Source organism: Lucilia sericata, unplaced genomic scaffold (assembly GCF_015586225.1).
Source record: "Lucilia sericata isolate MDLA Ls3-8-SP2 unplaced genomic scaffold, ASM1558622v1 Contig000002F_arrow, whole genome shotgun sequence".
Taxonomy (NCBI): domain Eukaryota; kingdom Metazoa; phylum Arthropoda; class Insecta; order Diptera; family Calliphoridae; genus Lucilia; species Lucilia sericata.
The window spans coordinates 49,457-72,104 of NW_023994043.1; the positions used below are offsets into that span (position 1 = coordinate 49,457).

Below are 22,648 nucleotides of genomic sequence, written 5' to 3' on the forward strand. Positions count from 1 at the left end.
TAGACTGACTATAAACGAACAGCAATGTAATGCAGAAATGTTCCAAAATTTGGTATTTATTAAAGTAAACAACCGACTTTTAAAGACTAGCTACAAGCTAACTATCATATAATGCGGGAGTACCCCAAAATTATCTGGAGAGCATTTTGTTTCGACATGTTTTCTCATGTTTCTTTATTATTTGGAATTTTGTTTTACATTTTTGTCATTTTCTTGTATACGTTGTGAAATTAGAGTCAGTAAATTGGAAAAATTAATCATAAAAGGTTAAATATTTCAAAACTCGGTCCCTAAATTCTGCTGATTAATACTGTAAATATAATACATTAACAGTTAACATTACACAGAACGTTTAAAAATTTATTTTAGATTTGGATCAATGGGAATCATGGAAATAATGAACAAATCATTCATAATTTTATGGATACCAGTGTTATTATTAGTTCCCCTGTTAGTAACTAACTTTAAGCTAGTTGAAAAGTCATGCAGAGTCGGACAATTGACTACTGCGTAGGACATCGCCATGTTAGAATAGTCAGTTGGCTACATTAAAAATAATCCAAGAATCAACTATAACTAGTTGATGAAAACGTGCATTTAAAGTTAGTTGAGTTGCTGGCAGGGTTCTTACTCTCAGTAACAGTTCTAATTATTTTTCTATGCCATGAACAGTTTCATGGCAAACATACAAAATATGTTTCAACAATTGATGCAGAATCAAAGCATGCTCATTAGGGTGGCTCCAAATGCTCCCACTGAAAATGAAAATTTAGTTCAATCTAAGTTACTATTTCTCAAATTTTTTGTCCTGAAGTCAATATTTGGTGAGTTACATAGATCAAAGGATAAAAAGGTAATTTTTAAGGTTTTTATAACTCATCATTTGCTTTACATTATTCGTAAAATATCAATAAACATGAAATACATGAAGAATTCTTATACTTTTGTGAAGTAATTTTATGGATTTTTTTTAAAGCTAAATTAATTTTAGATAACGGAAGTTGTCAATATTCGACTATCTTATATACCTAGCAATAATACGGTTGATATATTAGGTCTGTTCGCGTACTCGATAATTTGCAACGATTGTTACTAAATTCCGTTCGCGTACTTTTGAAAACTTGCAACGAGAGAGTAAGAGAGCGATAAAAATGACAGTTCGTTGATAGATAATTTTTTGATTTTACGGATATTTTTTCCCAAGTAAAAATATCCAACATATGCTCACAACATATGGTCGAAATATGAATACGTAAACAAACCAAAGAAAACGAAAATTTTGTAAATTTTAAATTTTTTGAAAGAAATATTTAAATAAATAACACACGAATATTAAAAAATTATTTGTAATTAGATTTATTACAATTTTATTTATCATAAATTAGTTTTTAAAAGAGTTTGTTTGTTATGAAAAATCATAACAAATATTGTCAATCTAACGTTTTTAAAACCACTTAGTTTGTCTTTCTCTTGGCGATTTTGTGTAAATTTTTATTTTACTAATATGTTTGTAACATAAAGTTTTAAAACAATAATATATTTGTAATGATATTACATCGAGCTCTTTTCGCACAAAAGACATAACCGACAAAAACTAAATTTTACAGGAGAGCATTTTTTTTAATTATCTTCGAAGTAGGGCATTACATTACTCCAAAACTCCGTTAATAAATATTATTACATCTAAAATATGGGATGCAGTTTGTTTCGATTTTATATTGACGCTATATCCGATTTTTTTGTCGCTTACGTCTTTTTTGCCGAGACAAATTTTTATGATATAAACAATGTTGAGGCGTTTACGTCTAAATTCTCTGTCTAAAAATATATTTTTTGTGTATGTATATCTTTATATAATTTGTATAAATCTGAAATTTTAGAGTGCAATAAATATTTTTTTATAAGATTTTAAGATCATCTAGCGATGTCTGTATGTCAGTCTGTTTGTTGAAAACCGGATAGGTTCCGAACGTTAGGAGCTAAAGTGATGAAATTCTCCAAAAATGCTTATTGATGACAAACATTGTTTTGTGTTAATAATGGGCAAAATCGGTTCATGATTTCACTTAGCCCCCATACAAGTACCTCCCGGATTATAGTTAAAACATTAATAAATATGTTGTTTATGTACCAATCGCTATAAAATTTTGCAGAAGTCAGTTATATATATCTGTAAATTATGTTGGGAAGAATGACAGATGTCAGGGAATATTTGACCCTAGCCTCCATATATGGACCCTTTAAGACAATGATTTTATGGCCAAATCCCTCAATAAAGGCCGTATTCTGAAAATCACCCTGAAGTCCACATTAATATCCATACATGGTAGTACAATTCGCCATATATCGAATAAATAAGTAAATCCTGGTACTATTGATTCATAAAGAGTCCATATACAGGTCCGCCTTCCGAAATCCACAAATTTACAACCAAATATAAGAGTTGGTTAAATGGTAATAATATAAATGCAATGTAATTAGTAATTACTACTAAATAAATTCATTAAAAGTTATAGAAAATTATAAATTTTAGCACATAAATTGCAATGGCATAGTGATAATTACATGAATTTATTACAATTATACTCAGATATGTAGCATTTCATTCGCAAACAAATTAAATACGTTAATTTGTTCAAAATGTTTCTATAAATTTAATATATTTTAAAAGAAAATTTAGACGTAACCGACACCTTGCTGTTACAAAATTCATAAACAGAAAATAATTGTGTACTTACGTCTTTTTTCTTTTTCTTGTAATTTGAAACCATTGCATATATAGCTACGAAATTTTCAGAGATGATGCTAATAGACCTAAATTATCGATTTCTATACAAAAACGAAAATCGAAAATCAAGTCGCTTACGTCCATTTTGCAAAAAGGGCTCGACATGTTTTGTTAACTTTAAATATCTATTTATTTTTAAGAAAAATCATAGTTTCAATTGTTTGTTTAAAATTAAAAATTACTCTCTATCATAAAGTTACTGGATATTTTTTACTAGAAAGTACGCGAACGGACCTATTATGGGCTCCTAAAGTTGGGCATTTCAAGTATTTTTGTGGAAAATTAGCAATGTTGACGACTTTATTACTTTGGAACCCGTTATCCGATTATAACAAATGAAGTCTCGTCCGACAGGACTCCGATTACTCATTATTTGAATTTCATAAAATTGTTTGGTCCTTTCTCAAGGACCATAAAAAGGAAAATATCCTTTATCCTTGAATATCCTGAAAAATGGTATGGCAGTTTTTATTTAGCTACATTTCTATAGAAAATGTGTGCTTTTTACAAATGCCGAATAATGTACAAATTACCGCAGAGAAATATTATGGATAAAATTATCTGAAATCAAGCCATAATTACACGAAATATTGGAGGTCAAAATAATATATTTTTTTAAAATATATCCTTTCTTATGCATCCTACGAGTTTAGGAGTCATAACAAAATTTGTAGAGAATTAAATTTATGTAATTTTAATATTTTTATATCATGATACAACCATAGAAAGGTAGAATCAGTAGGTAGGTTAGTTGTCAATTCTCTGCCTTGTTAAGTCAAACAAAAAAGAACTAAAAGAGAAAAACTTCAAAATCTTCAAATGAAAAACCACGAAAAATACTTACCATGAAATGATTCTTGAACGGTACACGCCATGATACAATTAATAAGGTAGCCTCGTCCACACATCTGATTATCAGAAAGAAAGAAGTGAAGGAAAGAAGTCTTAAAAAGCGAATTTATCCACGAATATTTAAAATATTTGGGTTAAATTAATTTGTATTTTGGGTCCTTCATAGCGTCCACGCTTATATTTTTGAGTTTCAGGTAAAAATGTAATTTTGGGAATTTTTTTAAACTGTTAACTTTGGCGGCTTTTGCTAAAAATTATTCACGATAAAATAACTGTACTTCTAAGATGTTAGACAATGTCCACACAAAATATCGTTGATGTGCTATTAAAAAAATTTCAGAATTTTTTTGAACCTCAAAATCTGAATTAAAAAGAGAATTTCCCATATGTACATTAATATATCATAAGAAAACAAACTTATACAGATCTGAAGATATTATTGATTCGTAAGGTATATGGAAGATGCAATAGGAGGGATAAATTGACCTTTGAATATATTATGCATCTATATCAATAAAAAATTTTATGTCCAGGGCTATCAAGTATAAAACCTAAAACGCCAACGGCCCTATCTAACATTTTTAAAATTTTACAGGAGAAGCAAAAAACTATTTATATTGAAAAGTTTGTTTCTATCAACGCGATTTATTTGTAGTAAATAAACGAATTGTTTAATAGTGAAACCTATCATTTGTTATGATGGTTGACAATGGCGTAAATAATGATGGATAAATTGAACTTTTTACCTTTAAAATTTAAATGTTTTTGTAGATAGGGCCTTTTGTTTTTTGTCAATAATTTTGGTCGGAGGAGTCCAATTTTTGGTGTGGACATTTGTTTTGATGCAATACACTATAATCAACAATAAAATCGATTTTGAATTTTTGGTTAGTTAGGGCCGTTTGCGTTTCAGGTGACGAAATAGTGTTCAGGCTCGCGACGATTCATCGGGAACGGAAGTAGACGACGACTGTCTCGACATAGACATTGAGCCCCTGCTTTAATTGTGACCTCCCTCCGCTCGCTACGCCGGTGGTTCTTCAAATTACTGTGAATGACGCTTAGGAATATTGACAAGTGTCATTCCGACTTCCTGTCAATCAACCTAAGCGTCATTACAGTTTATGAAAAACCCCAGCAGCATAAATTCTTGGACAGCGACAACAACTCTTATGTTTCGATAAATAAAGTCCTTTTTGAGAACGTTTGAGAAACTTCTCGATTTTTATTGTACTCATGCAGTAAACAAATAAGTGCATCCTGCATTTTATCATCAAAGTTATTTATTCGTCTCAATAAATAACAAATTTTTTCATATAATGGTTGGAATTTGTTTAAATAGTTAATTTTTTATTGGTTCAAATGCCAACTTTTTACTAATTTCCTGATTGTCTGAAATTGTAAATCTCCATTGTTTAACAGTCTTAGGTCTGTTTTCATATGGACAAACGGAAAATAATGTTTAGAATTAGGTTAAGGGTTATACACCGTAAAAACGGCGTATATCCACTCGGAGACCATAAGGTCCATTGTGATTCCCTTCAAGAAGTGAATCATAAATAAAAACGAAAATCCATGTCCTCCTATAAAGCCCAGTCAAAGAAGTGACTAATTCCCTTGACAAAACCTAGTAGGTTGTGAGGGTTAAGTCCAGCAATTTTCCCCAGTTCGCCGTGGAACCTATTCCCTAGCCATTTCAGCCTGAGGTTTTGTATCCTAGGACATTGGTAGATAATATGCTCGATCGTCTCTACTTCCTCCTCATCTTCGCATAACCTGCAATAGTCCGGTATACTACTGTCCCACTTACTGACAAAGGTTCTAACTGAGCAGTGTCCATTTAGAAACTCTATCAGAACCCTTAGACTGCGTCTTTCCAGTCCTATAAGTATTTTGGTAGCACCCATATCAAGTTTTGGCCACAGGGCTTTTGATATCTTGCAATCCAATCTACTATTCCAGGACTGGTTAATGATGTCACGTATTCTTTCGAATATCATCCTATTATAGTGACAAATGGGTGGTTTTACCATCCTTTCCCTGTCATCTATATCAAGGTTCGAACCCAATCTAGCTAGTTCGTCCGCAACCTCATTACCATGCACATTACAGTGCCCTGGCACCCAACACAATCTAATGACAAATAGTCTCATAATGTCCCTAAGGGCATTTCTACAATCCACAACTAGGCGCGAATGTACCGTGTGACAAACCAATGCTCTAAGAGCAGCTTGGCTATCAACATAAATGTTTAGAATTATCTATCCAAAATTTTTAAAAATCACAATAAAAAATCAAAGAAAACATTAAATTTTGTACTAAAAATTAGATTTTTTTAAAACCAGTTAACCGAGACATAAAAACTGGATAACTCGGTTAACCGAAAACCAATGTTTAAAAAAAAACGGTTTGCGAAAAACTGAAATATGTATTAAAAACCGGTTTTTCGGTTAACCGGTTTATAAACACTATTTGTAAATAACGGTTTCCATGTTATTGTTTACATTTTCCGCAATGGTTTGGTAGCGTACGTAGGCTTCGATAAATTTAAATAAAATTTAATCTAGATTGAATTTTGAAAAAAAGGAAAAAAAACCGTTTCGGTAGATTTTATTGAGGATTATTGTGAATTAATTTCAACGAATTTTATTAAATTTATCTATGTAAAAAATCTGAAAATTTTACGAAAAATTAAAAATTTCGATTACTTTTACTGTTACACAAATTTTCCTGATATCCCATTGAAAATAATGATACCAAAATCTATCCTTTGGAAGAAATATGAAAAAAAACATAAAAACCTCAAAAAAGGACCTTTTTATCCTATGATCCAGCTCGCCAAATATTGACCCCAGGACAAAAATTTAGAGAAACTCTATCTTATAATCAATTAAACTTTAATTTTAGTCGGGAACATCGACACCTTATTTTTCCTCCACCCTAATGTAGATACATCCTCCCATCAACCTAACCATATAAAAAAATTTTATTCCACATGATTTTTTTATTCGCCAATGATGAAAATTTAATATTATACATCCATCCTCAACCCAACCATATAAAAAAATTTGAATCCACATCATTTTTTTATTCGCCAATGATGAAAATTTAACATTTTTCGGATCTGATGTACATCCTTTATTCAATTTAACCGAATAAGGGTCAATCGATTGAATACCCTTCAAACATAGACGATGTCGACATGTAACTAAGTTATTTTTTCGCTATGCTGTATCAACATTACACCAACTAAATGTGAATGCACTTGTACATATTTAAAAATAAATAATAGAACATACATTTATTACACTTTTATTAATCGATTTTATTTGTTTTTAATATTTTGTTTAATTAATATTTTATATCAAAATTGAAATTTAAATAAATTGCTAATATATAAATGAATATGAGAATATCGTTTACTATATAAATGATGAATGTTTGTATATGAATATAGTATTTTCCTTTATGTATGTATATATTATGTATGTATATTATATATTAATAATATTTAGAAAAGAAAAGGGTGACTCTATAATGAAAATATATTTATATTTAATAATTAATATTAAATATTAATAATAATTAATTATTATTAATGTATGTATAAATGTATATATATGTATATACTAGGTATATTTATAAATAATACATTATTATATTTATTATAATTAGACAAACAAACAAAAAAATATAAAACGAATTTGAAAGTTAACTTATTACGGTAAATTATTATTTATTATAAAATATATGTATGTCTGTTGAAAAAAAACTGTTTGCTTAACGAGAACATGTAATTCAAAAGAAACAATAACGAAAAATCAAAATACATACATTTAAAAATGTGGCGTGTTTGTTTGTGTTTTATGTATACATATACATACATAATATGTATGTATGTATGTTTTATATGCATGTATGTGTGTTGATTATTAAATAAAATTCATAAAAATTTATTTAAATACATTCATTTAAATACATTATTACATTTATGTGTGTGATTGATAAATATTAAACGCCGTTTGTAGTTTTTTTTGTCTGTGTATGTTTTGCTTATTATTATAATTATTATTTCCACAAACGCTTTTTTTGATTTTCTATTTTATATAATTAATAATTCTTATTGTTTTATTTGTGTTTCAGAAAAGCGTTTTCCATATACATAATTTGTATATTACCATTTATGTATAACTAATACTAATTTCTTTCATAATTTTTGTTTAGTTCTCATCGTGTTCTTCTTTCATTCTTTTTCGCAACTATTTTCAATATCTTGTCTAAGAGTTGATTAATTGGTAGTCCGTTAAATTAGTTTAGAGTTTGGAATTACATAAAATTTAACTGTGTCTTAGTTAATTGTCCATTTAAATTGGATTAGAATTATTTGCATATGAAATACGTGTGTGTAAAACAAGCTAAAAGTTTGTAAAAAAGAAAACTTCTTTCACTTGTAGTTTTTCTTAAGAGCTGTTGCTACTGTAGTTTTCATTGCAGTTGGTGATGTAGTTAGTTTTGTTTTTGTTATTGTTGTTGAAGATGGAGATGACATCGTGGTTATGTTAGGGTTTCGTGATTTTGTGGGTGCTTGTTGTTTGGAAGCAGCATAAAGCATTTATCAGTAGGCTTGCGCTTCTTTGTAATCACTCTGGTCTGATGTAAAGAAATCCTCCAACTTCCATTGCAGAGTCTCAAATGTGGGTCGTCTCATGGGGTCTTTGTGCCAACATTCTAACATAATCTCATAAAGTCTTTGATCGCAATTTGGCGGCTGTGGCATACGATAACCATGCTCGACTTGCGTTAATACTTCTGCGTTGGTCATTCCTGAATAAAAAAGTAACATGTGTTATGTTGATTATTTAATGCTAATTTCACAATTTGAAGTAAATAATTTAGTAATATTTAAATAAACTTGCCTGGATATGGAATACGTCCATAAGTTACTAATTCAGTAAGTAAAATGCCGAAACTCCAGACATCAGATTTAATGGAAAACTTGGAATAGTTTGCAGCTTCTGGAGCAGTCCATTTAATAGGGAATCTAGCACCAACGCGGGCTTCATACTCATCTTCTTTAATAAGTCTTTAAAAATGCAATAAAAAATAAGTTTAATTTATGCAAATGCAATCAAACAATTCGCGTAAGTTATATAATAAAAACTTACCGTGCCAAACCAAAATCGGCTATTTTAACAATATTGTTATCTCCCACTAATACATTTCTCGCAGCCAAATCTCTGTGAATGTAATTCTGAGATTCCAAATAAGCCATACCAGCAGCTATTTGAGCAGCCATATCAATTAGCACCGGCATTTTAAGACTGCGACCTTTACCTGCAATAGCTGAACAAATGAAATTACACTGACAAAATTATACACGACAATGGAGTAATGAATGAAATGATATGTTTCAAAATATAAATAGACCAGACCAAATCGCATGTATCATGTTTGTATGTATGTTTATTTACATAAGTATGTACGAGTATGCATATCTCTCAGTATGAGCAGCTCAACTAAAGGTGATGATTATGGACGATTATTGGACGGCTCTCGCACTTGTTTGGTAATTGAATAAGAAAAAACTCAGTTATACATATAATTACTTAATATCGATAGTACTGAAATGTTATTCGCACTATGCATGATGTTTCAACAAAAGATTTAAGCATTTCGTACAAATTAAATAGTAGATTTTTATGTGGGCATAATATAAATTTAATAGTAAAAATATTTATTCCAAATTTACCTTGCAAATATTCCAGAAGAGAACCGTGCTTCATCAGTTCGGTTATAATATAAATCGGTTCCTCAACTGTACATACCGCATACAACTGTATAAGTTTATTGTGGCGGAGTTTTTTCATAATTTGAGCTTCTGCTAAAAAGTCTTTTGGATCCATTGTGCCTAATAATGCAAGAAAGAGAGTGTGAGAAAGGCATTTATAAAAACACATTTAAATCCATTTTAGAAATATAATTTACCTGATTTGAGAGTCTTTATAGCTACCGATGTGGTATTATTCCAAAGACCCTCCCATACCTCACCAAACTGACCAGAACCCAATTTACGTACGAACTTAAGGGAGGTTCTATCAATTTCCCACTGATCACGAGTTCGATGTGATAATCCTTCGGTGACAGGTTTTTCAATCTATTTAAAAAATTAATAAATAATTTCAGTCAGTAACAATTTATATACATAATATGTTTTTTATTATTCTCTAGCATTGTTATCTAAATTTAGAGGAGGAAGTATAAATGTTGTTAAGTTGATGTTTTGTTGTGCTGATTGGATATCTAAGTTTTATGAACATTTAAATGATTTGAGGTCATGAATACAGCTCAATATTTTTAAGAAAAATAACAAAATAATTTAATGAATTTCGGTTTGTACGATAATTTTGAATGATAATGAACCATCAAATTATTTTTTTTTTTAAGTTTTGTGATACAAACAGTATTATTCTGGATTCTACTATAAAAATAAAGCAATTGAAATGCACACTACCTTCAAAAGTGATTTAATTTTTGGTCCTTTTAAAAATGGTAGTAAACATTCAAAATTTCGAACCATATTCACATTCAGAGTTTTAATTATATCAGAGATTATTCAATAGTTGTATTTTAAATTAAACACTGTTTTTTAGCAAAAGATAGTCGACCAAAAATTTCATAATTCAAAATCTGGGATTTTGTTATAAAAAGTACCAAAAAACATCAGCAGTGCAATAATCTTTATGATCCTAGCAAAATCTTGGTAATGACTTGTACTTACTTAACAACTTATATTTCAATGACTACTTCATATCTAGTAATGACTTATATATAACCTGAAATATGTATACTATACATACATATATATGTATGAACTTATTTTTAAGGCTGTTGCCATTTTGCGTCAGCATACAATTGTTCTTTGTACAAACAAAAAAATAAAACAAAAAAGCGACCGTTTGTATCCTTGACTATTATATTTTTATGTCAAACAGAACAACTTACTTCACAACCTACATATATCCAATGACTTATTTAAGTCCCTATTTGTAAGCGAATGTGGTAAGTAAGAAAAATGTATATTAGCTGATCAACTCATTACTTTTTAAAGTAAGTTTTTGCTGAAGATTAACCTTTTGAAAATGGAAAAAGCTTTTAAATATACAAAAACACATTTTAATAAAAATTAATAATTTCTATATACTATATTAGAAACCATACATGGGATTTTTTCATTAAGCATTAACATTTCATTACCATTTATAGAAAAAATTCGAATGAAAAATATTTTAAGTACCATTTAATGAATATTATATTTTTTTCATTATAACTTTTATGATATGTAATGGTAATGAATTTGTAAATGAATTTTCAAAAACAAATTTAATTAGTATTTATAATTGTTGAAAAATCTTTTTTAAATTTGATAAGAATTCAGGAAAATTTTTCGAAGAAGAAATTTGGCAGTCATAAGTACATCTAATGACAATACAATAATATGGCCAAATACTCGAAATTAAGTTCAAAAATTCGAAGTTATGGTCGAAATTTTTTTTATTCGAAAAATGTTTAAAGCAGTTAAAACTAGTTCTTCTAGTCCGAATGGACTGAAATTTGGCATGCATGACAATACAATATAATATTAGGATATTCGAAATTAACTTCGAAATTCGAACTAATGTTCGTTTTTTTGAGGCCAGTTTCTCCCATTTTATTTTTTCTATACCATTGAAGAATAATGGTAATGAAAATTTCATTTTAAATAATTACTAATGAAATCGTTCCATTCCAACGAAATCGTCAATTAATTAGTCGATATAATTAACTATTCCCATGTATGTTAGAAACTATAGATATTTTGATTGGAATAGCTAATTTGAAAAATATAAGTTTTTTAGAAGAATGAAACAGTTTAATAAGCGAAATAATGAACAAATCGACAATGTACAAAAACATATGATTTTGACTATTTAAATAACTTAAGTTTCAAATTTTATTATTTATGTATAATGTTTTAAAAAATTACACTTTGCATCGTTGCAAAGAAATGTTATAGTTTTCAATATTTAGACACAAGTTCTAAGCGTGATATAACAAACATTTATTTGAAATTCATAATTTGATACTATAAAGAGAAATGGAAGCTGTTTGGAATACGTGACAGCAACTAGCACAATTACAGGTACTGATGGTGTTTTTGGTGGTTATGGAGGTATGCATGGATGACAATAACTTATTGTGATTTTGTGGCTGCAGATTGTGGTTACAATAATAGTAAAAAAGAAAAGTATTACAACGACAATTATACTTATTTATGTTTTTCAACAATCCTACCTCGAATATACCCGCAAATTGACTGGTCTTTTTTGTTATGTGTAAGTTTTTTTATTTTTTTAAATTATAATAATTATAATAACAAACATATTATTTATTGTTAGTTAAAGGTTAGTAATACAAATTTATAATAAGAGAAATATAAAAAACAGAAGAATGAAAATTATTTGAAATAAAAGTATGTATCTGTGAATTGGTTTGAGTTTAATATACTCTCCACATTGTTGGTTCTCTATAATAAGAAGCCAATAGATAAAAATGCGAGTTTTTGTATTGAATTTAAAGTTTATCGCTGTTCTGGTGGAGGGTATATTGAATGTGGAGGATTTTCTCTAATTTTATTATTTGTAGATATGTAATATGTATACAATTGATACATGTTTGTATGGTGAACATATAAATATTAGGGCGTTTTACTAAAAATAAAAACACTTTTGGGTCTTTTTAAATAATTATTTAATGTGGAGAATTATTTAGATATGCATTTTTAAAATATCAAATTGCTCCGAAAACTAAATTTCAACAAAAAATGGAAATTAATATGCGAAATTCTCTTTTTTTGTGAAACGCCCTAATGCACCTATACATTCTATGTAAGTACGAAAATAAATAAATGTAATGGAAATGCTAAAAGTTCTTTTATTATACTACATAGAAGATACGAACGTATGTACATAAACATAACTACATACATACGATGCATTATTTTGTTATGAAGTAGATATTCATTCATACATGTCGATCTTACCTGTACACACGGTTTGCATAAATTAACACACAGGCCATCGGAATCCTTAGAATAGTGTTCAACCAGTTCTTGGAGAGTTCTATAACAAGAATATAAAATCATTAATAATTTATAGGTAATTGTAAACTAAATACACTGTTGCTCAAATAATAGTGTATTTTAAATCCATTTTTTATATTCTCGTATCTTTTTTTTGATCAACTAAAAAAGGCATGAGTTATTTTAAATCTGCTTCTGATATATAATTATATAAATGCAATTAGTTATAAACTAATGTGTTTTATTAAATTAAATAAAAATCGTGATTCGGTTAAGGATTTATTAACCCAGACAAATTTTACAAAATTATTCAAGGGTTATTTTAAACAAAAACAGATTTTTATAAAAACGTTATTTAAAAGTGCTGTGAAAGAGTTTCGAAAAGAAAAATGTTTTCATTCATTAAAATCGGAAATGTATATCTATGAATTTTAAAATCAGCTCACATAATTTTTATATAAATTGTGAAATTTGGTAACGATCTGTCCACATATCGCGAAAAGGCACGAAAAGACACAAAAATCTTGATTACCGAGTGATTTATACAGATATCGAGAAAAAAGTTTCGGATTTTCTATAGCTTTCTGATGTAGGAGTTATATATCCGATAAAACTAACAATTTTCTAACAAAGTAATAATTTGATACTTAAAAGTTTGTTTTGGAAAATTTACCTGAATGTTGTGCGTCTTGCTATAAAGAAACCACCTTCGTCTAGTTGTCGAATGCGATAATGTTTCACTGTATCACCATCACGAACTATAAAAAGAAATCAAAAAAAAAAAAATATATATTTATTAAATACAATTTTGGAAAGACGTCTTTTAAGATTAAAGAACAGCTTTAATGGAAATATTTGAAATTAACTGAATAGAATAACTATTTTTGAATAATAATTGCTAAAACAAAAAAATGTTTTTGAAGATTCTTAATTTCCGAATACTTTGTTACTGTGAAATAATAATCACAATTTTTTTAATCTTACCAGATAGTGAATAATCATTATGACGACTCTCAGAGTCTCTAATTAAAAATGCTCCATGCTCATTTTCTGGCAGTAATAATTTCTTTTCAGCCTCAATACGTTTAATTTTACGGAAGTACCAACTGCAATGAAAAACAAGATAGAAAATAAAATAATTAGTATTGTATTTATATTAGTTCATATATTTTAATAACTATGTATATAAAAACAATTGTCCAATTCACAGTCAATGTCGTAATTTAAATTTTTTGTTGATTTGCATTCTTATAAAATCAAAGAACAATGAATCATCATCGATCAATTGAAATATTTTTTAATATAAACAAAACAAATTACAATAAGAGATACATAACGAAATAAATAGAAATGAAAAAATGTTTTAAAGTTCTCAGGTTTAGAAAAAATGTATATATATTTATACCCTCTCTTATAAACCCTAATACATATTAATTTAGCATAAAAACCTTTTATGTAAATACATATATGTACATTACCATAGCAAGGCCTTGTAGAGCGTAAAGAGATGTTACGGAATATGATACTATTTTTTTGGCGATCGTGATAAATATAATGTCTAAATGAGAAAAATAAGTATTTTTGGCACGAGTTTTGCAATTTAATTACATATTCTTAAAGATAAAATTATTCTTTACAACCCTATTATGGAATTTATAAAAAATCGCGATTATATTGCAGATGTTGAGTTATAGAAAAAAAAGCTTTTTATTATCAGGATATTATCAGCTAGTGTTGTGGTATTTTGACATACATATCCCTCGCTTAGCTTAAATATATGTACGTATCGCAACTAAGGCAAATTTGGACTTTATTAAAGTTCAATCACATGTTTTATTTTCTATTCGTTTATAACTAATGTAGGGTATCATATGGTCGGTTATGTCCGACTATATTTTATTACATGTTTTTCAATATTTAAAGTTTGAAAATGTAAAGATTTTCTATTTGGCTGCTTTTAAGTTATAGGTTCCTCTTTCAATTTTAAGAACACTAATTGATCTTAATTAAACGTTCACGCAATGTTAATGATCAATGAATGCTATTGACTTTTAGATATTTTCATGTGAACAGTAGAATTTGTTAATTTGGTAGGAGGATATAGAAATATAAGGTGAGACAATGATAGAAAAGTGCATATTTAGAAAATAACCATAAAATATTGATATAATTATCAAACTTTAAGTCCATTAAAAGCTAAAAATCTCAAACAATTATATTTTTTAAACTTTACACTAGATAAAAAAGACACAATTTAAACAGATGATTATAAAAGTTTTGATTGGCCAAATGGTCGTTAAATCCATATGTGTTAGTTCTAACTGAAATTTAATGTCATAATCTGCACTTTGAACAGATTCCGTTTGGTTATGCATTCCTTGAATACATATTTCTAAAATTTTGCTTTACAACTTATAAAAAGTACATATATAAATAATGGATTATTTGCTGTAGATTGGCTGTAACTTTTAGGTTTTGAGCTAATATATCTTACTGAACTTTTTATCTAATCTAAATCTGTAAATTTGGTCAAACTCTAAAAAAGAATTTTTTACCCAACTTCATTCCACATACCATGATTTGCTAGTGGGAAATTTGCGATTAATTAAAAAAAAATTACTATTTCTTACTAATTTAGAATGTTAATTATTAATTAAATATAAAAAATCTAAATTCCACTGAAAGGTGTTGGAAATTTACTAATGATTCTATAAAGAAAAATTATTTTCTCATTACAAAAATTTTACAATGTTGTTTTGGTATTAATGTATATATTTTTTTCGATTTGCTTCATTAGTTGCATACATTTTATAAATGCTAATTATAAAACTATTTGCACAAAAAAATTAAAATAAATTACAAAAACAATGAAAATAATAAAACGTAATTAAATAAATTTATTTGTAAACTTCGATTAGCTTGTGAGCACACTTTCAATATTATTTTAATGCATTCATGGATGATGACATGCGGCTTTTCAAATGACAATAAAATAATAAACAATAAAAATTAATTAAGAATTAGAAATTTAAGAGAATATTTTTGTAACTTGCAACAACGAAAAACGCGTATAAAAAAGTCATTAAACATCACTTCCACAGAAGGTAAAAAAACATTCACTTATTGCTACTTTTGAAGTGGTGATAAATGTAATTCTTTTGGAAGTACTTCGCTTTATTTTTACTGTATATTTATGTCCTTCTATATATTAAAATCAGCTTTACGTAGATATCTTCTAAATACTAAAATTTTAGATTATTCTATTAAATATGATTTTAAGAATTTAAAAACTAATAAAATTTGTCCATAAATATAGGAAATATGATAACAGTTCGAAAGAACTAAAAAAATATAGAACAAATTTTAACTCGTTTGGTGCGGACAGAAGCGAAAATGTAAGATTGTGTTTCTTGGTTTGGTGAAAGTGTTATATGAAGAATTTGACATTAAAAATTATAACATCTAAAACATAGTAGATATTATTTTGTTTGTGTTATACTTTGTTATTTAAATGTATTTTTTTTAACATTTTATCTATTTTTAGCTTAGAAATTGGAAAAAACTATTTTTATAATAAAATCCATCAAGTAAGATGAGTAGAGTTTGTCTTCATACGTTCTTTGTGTCCGAATACAAATTAGCCTCATCCGCTTTGGAAATGTTGTTTCAATTGTTTGTTTTTGCTTTTTAGTGGTTAACGACCAGAGTCATTAATGGTGCTACAACATCATCTAGAAGCTGAATTTAAGACATCAGTCAGTTATTGTTTATATTGTTGTCTAATAGTGTATCAATCACCTAAACGGATGGAGGTGCGGTTGAATGATTGAATGCACAACTTGATGTACATGAATATCTATACATTTATTCATACATCCATCCATTCATCTAGCCATTAAGAAAAGAAAGAAATATTGCTCCAAACTTAAATGATGTTTGGATTGATTTACGAATGTATTTATAGTCGTCACTACAATTGACCATTCATTCTTGTTCAACTTTTCAAATAAACATCTGGCGCCCGTAAATTGCAACATTTTAAAAAACTCTCTAACAATCACAACAGGCTATAAACGAATATTTTAACATTGACCAACAAACAAACTAACCATCAAGATCGTCGTCATTCACTGTTAATATGGATTTCTTTTTTTTTATTCCAACAATGTTGTCTGTTACAAGGTGCCGCAAAAGAAATCATTCTAAACGCTCTAATTTTAGCAAATGACGCCATTTTTTATTTTAATAATGTCATTTTAAAAAATCTCATTTAAACGTGTAAAACTGTCATAATTAAGGTCTGAGTTAGGGATCAAATCTCGCGTGATCGCCATTATTTCTTAAGGACGAATAGGCTTGTGTTTGTTGCCAATCTTTCGACAGAGTTACGTCTCATTTGCACGAATTGAGTGTATTACTCCGCATAACTGTTTCCAAGTTGTTTGCATAATTGCCTGCTTTCGTTTCACTTACCTCATTTGAGGTTATGTTTGATTAAATTGGTGTAGACCAAATAATACTTTTGATTAATTAATTGTTCGGGGCTCCAACTTCCTATATAAAGGTACAGGTCGATTGGAGGGCTTTCTCCGAACCAACAAATTACAGAGTGACAAAAAATAAACATGTAAAATGTCTAAGATTTTTTCAACTGGTTTCAAAATTTGGAAAATTATATGTTCAGATTCGGTGATTCGTTTAACTGATTACTGTTCTCACAATAACACAATTTGTTATACTTTTATGGGCTTTGCAAGAAAGTACACAATTTGCAATTGAGCGATTTCCTAAGACTTAATTTCTAAGAGTTTTGAATTTGGCACATCGGGTTAAAAAAATAAAATCATTGCAAAGTTGTAGTTGGATTCGGTTTAAAAATTATGAAAACTAAATTTTTCGGAAAGCCAACTTAAAAAAATATTTTAACGAAAACATAGAAATGTGGTGCAGAAAATTAACATATATCACTTAAGTCTTAGGAAATCGCTCAATTGCAAATTGTGTACTTTCGTGTAGAATTTAATTTGTAAATTATTATAAATTTTGAAAATATAATCGAAACAAATTATCCGGTTTAATTTTTATTATTATGTGTAAATTAATCGTTGAGTGTGTTATTTAATGTTAATCAATTCATTATTATTAATTCAAATCAAAAGGGTGATGGAAAGAGAGAGATAGAGAGAAATATGAAATAAGTAACAAATAACACAAAATACTTCCGTAACTTCGGCATAATTGAGACAATCATTACATACAATATCAATGTAAAAACTAACGTAATAACATAAAAAATGTTATTTTAACATTGACCTTAATATTGAAAAAAAATCAAAAATGTCTCGATTGAAAAAGAGTTTAAGTGAAGTCAACGGCACACATTTTATTTTTCAGTTTATTACGAGTTCATATTTTGTTTGTAATATCTTTATTATTTTATATTTTTGATTTTTAACGCGTAATTGCAATGACAAATACATCTTAACAATTTATGAAAGAAATGCTTCATCATTATGATTGATCATTATTTTATTTATAAAATATAAAGATGCAAAATTTTTTAAAACTACTTGTATCTGTACTAGGGTAGATAGGGTCAGTTTTTCTACTTCTACAATATGCAATTTTTTATAAATTTTTATTTTTTAAATATCGAGCAATTGTTTTTTTAATCAAAATTTAGCATATGCATTATTAACTTGGTTAATTCTGAATTTTGAAATTGAAAACGATATGTATTTTTTGTTTTAAAGAATTGTAAATGAAAATGTACAATAATTGGATGGTAATATTTTAAGAAATATCTACTTTTTTAATTTTCAAAATAATAAAACTCCAACTCCGATTAAAAAAATATCTCCCATATCACTGCTATTGTTACGATGTTGCTACAAAAACTTAATTAACAAAAACGAAGAAAAAACTTGGATAAAACGTGCTTGATTTAAATTTATTATTATTTCTTTGGAATCGAATGGTAGGCCAAACTATTTTTATAACAACATACAGTTTACCACAAGTTAATGTAGCCAGTATTTTGTTTTATAAATAGCAGATATCTCAAAGAACACTCTCTCTTAATTAGTATCTAGACTTAGAAAGAAGATAATAAACAATATTTAAAATTTTGTATGAAAACTACTTAGATTTTTGAGTAATATTTTTTTTCTTCTTTTAGAATTCGGGCACAACATAATTAAAAATCCTCTATTCTAAAATTACATTAAAAATAATTTAAATTCAAAGGACATTTTTTACAACTTTTCGTCCCGAAAAGAAATAATAATAAATTGTATCTATTTCTGGAAAATTAATGAGCGGAACTATTTAAATAATTTTTTTGAAATTTGTATATTCTTAAAACTTTGAAGTATGAAAAGATCATAAAATGAAAAACTGAAAACGCAGTTCTACTATATATGATCTCAGGTTTCATATGTGTATAGTGTCGTTCAAGTCCAACAAAAAAAAATGTAAAATTGTATCACGGTGTAATATAACTGATCAGAGCTTTAAACCCACCGAAATTTATTGATATAGGATGAAGTTTTCATATAGTAAAATACATACGAAATAAACTGCATAGTGAAATGCAATATATCTATATAGTACTGTGAAAAAACTTTCATGTTGTATGTATATATGATATTTGTTAAAATCGGCGATGTTGACTCTTTAACCTAATGAGTTATGTGTACCAAATTTCATTAATTTCGATTCATTATTTCAGCCTCTAATTTAATTTTTAAATTTACATTGCAAGAGATCGCACTATGGGTCAGAGAGCAACTCTGACGCGAAGAATATAATTAAATAATTATATGGGGTTGTTACTAATGGCTGTAGATAATATTATCACAATGACGTTTTTGGTACGAAATATATTGAGGTTAGAAAAACATATCTCTAATGAACAAAAAATGGCTATAACTCCAAAACTGCTGATAATACGAAAAAATAAATAAATTGGATTCTCTACAAATTTTTTAATGTAAAATTTTTACATAACAATAACAATAATTTTGTCTATTTGTCATAAAAAAATTAAAAAAAAAATATCATTTTTTAAGATATTCAAGGATAAAGGACATTTTCCACTTTATGGTCCTTGTGCCAGGACTTCATGTAATTTTAATGAAATGTCAAAAACGAGTAATCGAAGTCCTGTCGAATAAAACATCATTTGTTAAAATCGGATAACTAGTTCCAAAGTTATTCAGTAGTCAACATTTCTAATTTTGTATAAATGCCTTACTTTAGAGACTCATAACATATGAACCGTATAAGTTTAGGATCCAATTTATACGCCATAGAAACCGCAATTAAGAGTAGAATATATGTTTCGAGTTATAACTAAATCGAAAGGGTTGCCAATATTTATATGTATATCAAATGAATTTGTACAATATTTTTTCTGACAGTTTTAGTATTGAGCAGTTTAAGTTTAACTTAACATACATATTACAAGTATAAGTTTTTTCAGACTCAGTCCTTAAAGTGAATTTTCTGCAGAGTATTTACAGTTCTCAATTAAAAAAATTCCGAAATAGTTTAGTTTTAGAAAAACTATTCAAAATAATGGACTTGGACTGGAGTTAACAGACAAATGCTGTTTCAGATTCAAGATTATTTATTATTTTATTTCATTAAAAGGAAATCTCAAAATGTATTCAAAAAGTTGTGAGCATAAAATTCTACACATAAAATACATACATGGGATTTATTGGGTTATAAATAAAGAAGCAACGAATTCACAAAGAATTCTTAATTGTTAAACCAATGGAAAGGAGGAAATTAAATAATTATACTCGTACATACAGATACATATCTATCTAAATAAAATCACTTCCAGTGAGCGTTTAAAAAAAGTCATTCTTTAGATATCTGCTGGTCAAGTGTGTGTGTGAGTGCGCGCAAGTGTATCTGAGCTTGTTATAGATGGATGTTTGGCGCCATCATTAGTTTGCCAATGTAACAAGCCACATTTGAGATGTGTTACGATTTTAGTTGTTGTGGTTAGTTGCTGTTGTTGTTGCTGTTTTAGTCATGTAATTTTAATGTTGTTGCTGTTGTTTGCACTTTGATTTGAACACAAACTTAATTTTCTTCATAGACGAGGTATCGCGAAAAAAACTCATGTTTATTTATGTTGTTATTTTGTCGATATTTTTAGATAGCAATGAACAGCATACAAAACTGACAACAACTAACTAACAAATGCAAAAAAAAATGTCTACATACATAAATATCTGTACAAGTCACAGATACATAGATACGTATAAATGACTAAAAGACGACCTTAAAAGTTTGAGCTAGCTGAGCGTCTTTTTTATATTTTTATTTAACAAAAATCAAATGCATACCAATGCGCAGGCGCTCACGCATTCATGACGATTATACCACAAAAGTGTAGACCAACAAGAAATGGCTAACAAGCTACAAATGTACTCACTAACTTTACTTACTCTTTACAAATCTGTATGATCGGTACGTGTGTATGCCTGGACGAATGGACGATCGGTGTAGATCGATGGATAAATGTACATACAAGTACACGCAAGTACGAACAAGTCTTTGCTTAAAATTAAAACACTTGTTTGCAAAAGAAAAATTGTTTCTTTAACTATGTCCATACTAATCATACCACCACTACTATTATTATTTCTATTTTAAGATTGTAAGCGCTTTGGATCTGTTTTTTTTCTCTTCATTTTTACCAATATATACTATTTTTAAACCAATACCAAATGTGGTTTTTCTAAAAATATAACAAACAACTTAAACACATACTTACATACGACAACCGACTAACAAACATTGTTACTTACATACATATTTGATGTTACTTTAAAATGCATTCATAAATTGTATATTCATTAGGGAGTTATTTTTAGTCTTCTTCAAAGTTCGTGGAGTTGGATGGAGGATGGATAAGAATATGTATGTATGTCAGATAATATTACCTATTGCCCCGGCATTAGGGATAACTTCCAACAATGCAATACATACATTGCTGTAGATCACGTTAATTTTTCTGGAAGATGATGAAGCCTTTTAAGTCAATTACACTTTCTCATGAATTAACTTTTTTGCTTGGGTATTTAAACGCTCGACTGTATTAAGAATTCTGCAAAAAAATTTCGCTTTTATAAAATAAGTGTTTTCATTTAAACGTTCAAGGCCTTGTAAACAGAGCAACGTGTGCATTTCGATTTTTCCATTGAATTTGCAACAACACTGATGTGAGGGTCTTCGAAGTGAAGACCCTAACCGAAAAAAAATTTCGGGTTTACCTATTGATCTCTACTGCTGATATTGTTATTATTAGTTGGACTACTAATCAACATCACCATCTCTAGTGAAAACAAACTAGACTAGTGATTAGAGAGCACAGTATGTTCTGCCATCGTGCGTTTGTATGTAGTATTTCTGAATAATTATCTGAGCTGAGAACTTTCTTCATTTTTAAGCTCTAGGGAGAAAATTTAATTATAGATTGTTTAATAAAAAAAAAAACATTTAAAACGTCTGTTACTTAAATATTTATGAATTCTGAGGAGTTTGAAGAAATCACTACAAAAAATAAGTAAAAACAAAAAACATATGTAATGAATTCCTCATGTATAATTAAATTACATTATTTTAACATATTTAATGTTGAGACATCATTATAAAAAATCAAATTTACAATTAACTTATAATTATACTACATACTATTTATAACATTTAAAGAAAACAACACACATTCCAAACTTCTGACAATTTTCAAAGATCAATCGAACCCAGAAAAAGAATCGAAATAGTAAAAACTTTTGTTATCATTTGGCAGCACTGCTGTAAACCTAAAAAATTGTTCAAGTTTTGTAAAACATACAAAAACTCACATCACT

General features: G+C 28.1%; 1 protein-coding gene across 8 annotated transcripts in view; it reads right to left on the bottom strand.

Annotated features, from left to right (window-relative positions):
• Window positions 1-7,397: 7,397 nt before the first annotated feature.
• LOC119615960 (tyrosine-protein kinase Src42A) overlaps window positions 7,398-22,648 on the bottom strand; it is a 109,279-nt gene continuing 94,028 nt past the window's right edge. For 4 of the 8 annotated variants that reach the window (XM_037972070.1, XM_037972042.1, XM_037972024.1 and 1 more), the window contains exons 4-12: window positions 13,743-13,864; window positions 13,432-13,516; window positions 12,720-12,798; window positions 11,972-11,998; window positions 9,626-9,794; window positions 9,390-9,548; window positions 8,806-8,983; window positions 8,557-8,723; window positions 7,398-8,464 (exon numbers count right to left, since the gene is read on the bottom strand). In XM_037972070.1, coding sequence (XP_037827998.1) covers window positions 8,256-8,464; window positions 8,557-8,723; window positions 8,806-8,983; window positions 9,390-9,548; window positions 9,626-9,794; window positions 11,972-11,998; window positions 12,720-12,798; window positions 13,432-13,516; window positions 13,743-13,864 — 1,195 coding nt within the window. In that variant the 3' untranslated portion in view covers window positions 7,398-8,255. The remainder of the gene's footprint in view (window positions 8,465-8,556; window positions 8,724-8,805; window positions 8,984-9,389; window positions 9,549-9,625; window positions 9,795-11,971; window positions 11,999-12,719; window positions 12,799-13,431; window positions 13,517-13,742; window positions 13,865-22,648) is intronic. The other 4 variants (XM_037972078.1, XM_037972059.1, XM_037972050.1 and 1 more) reach the window with 3 other exon arrangements.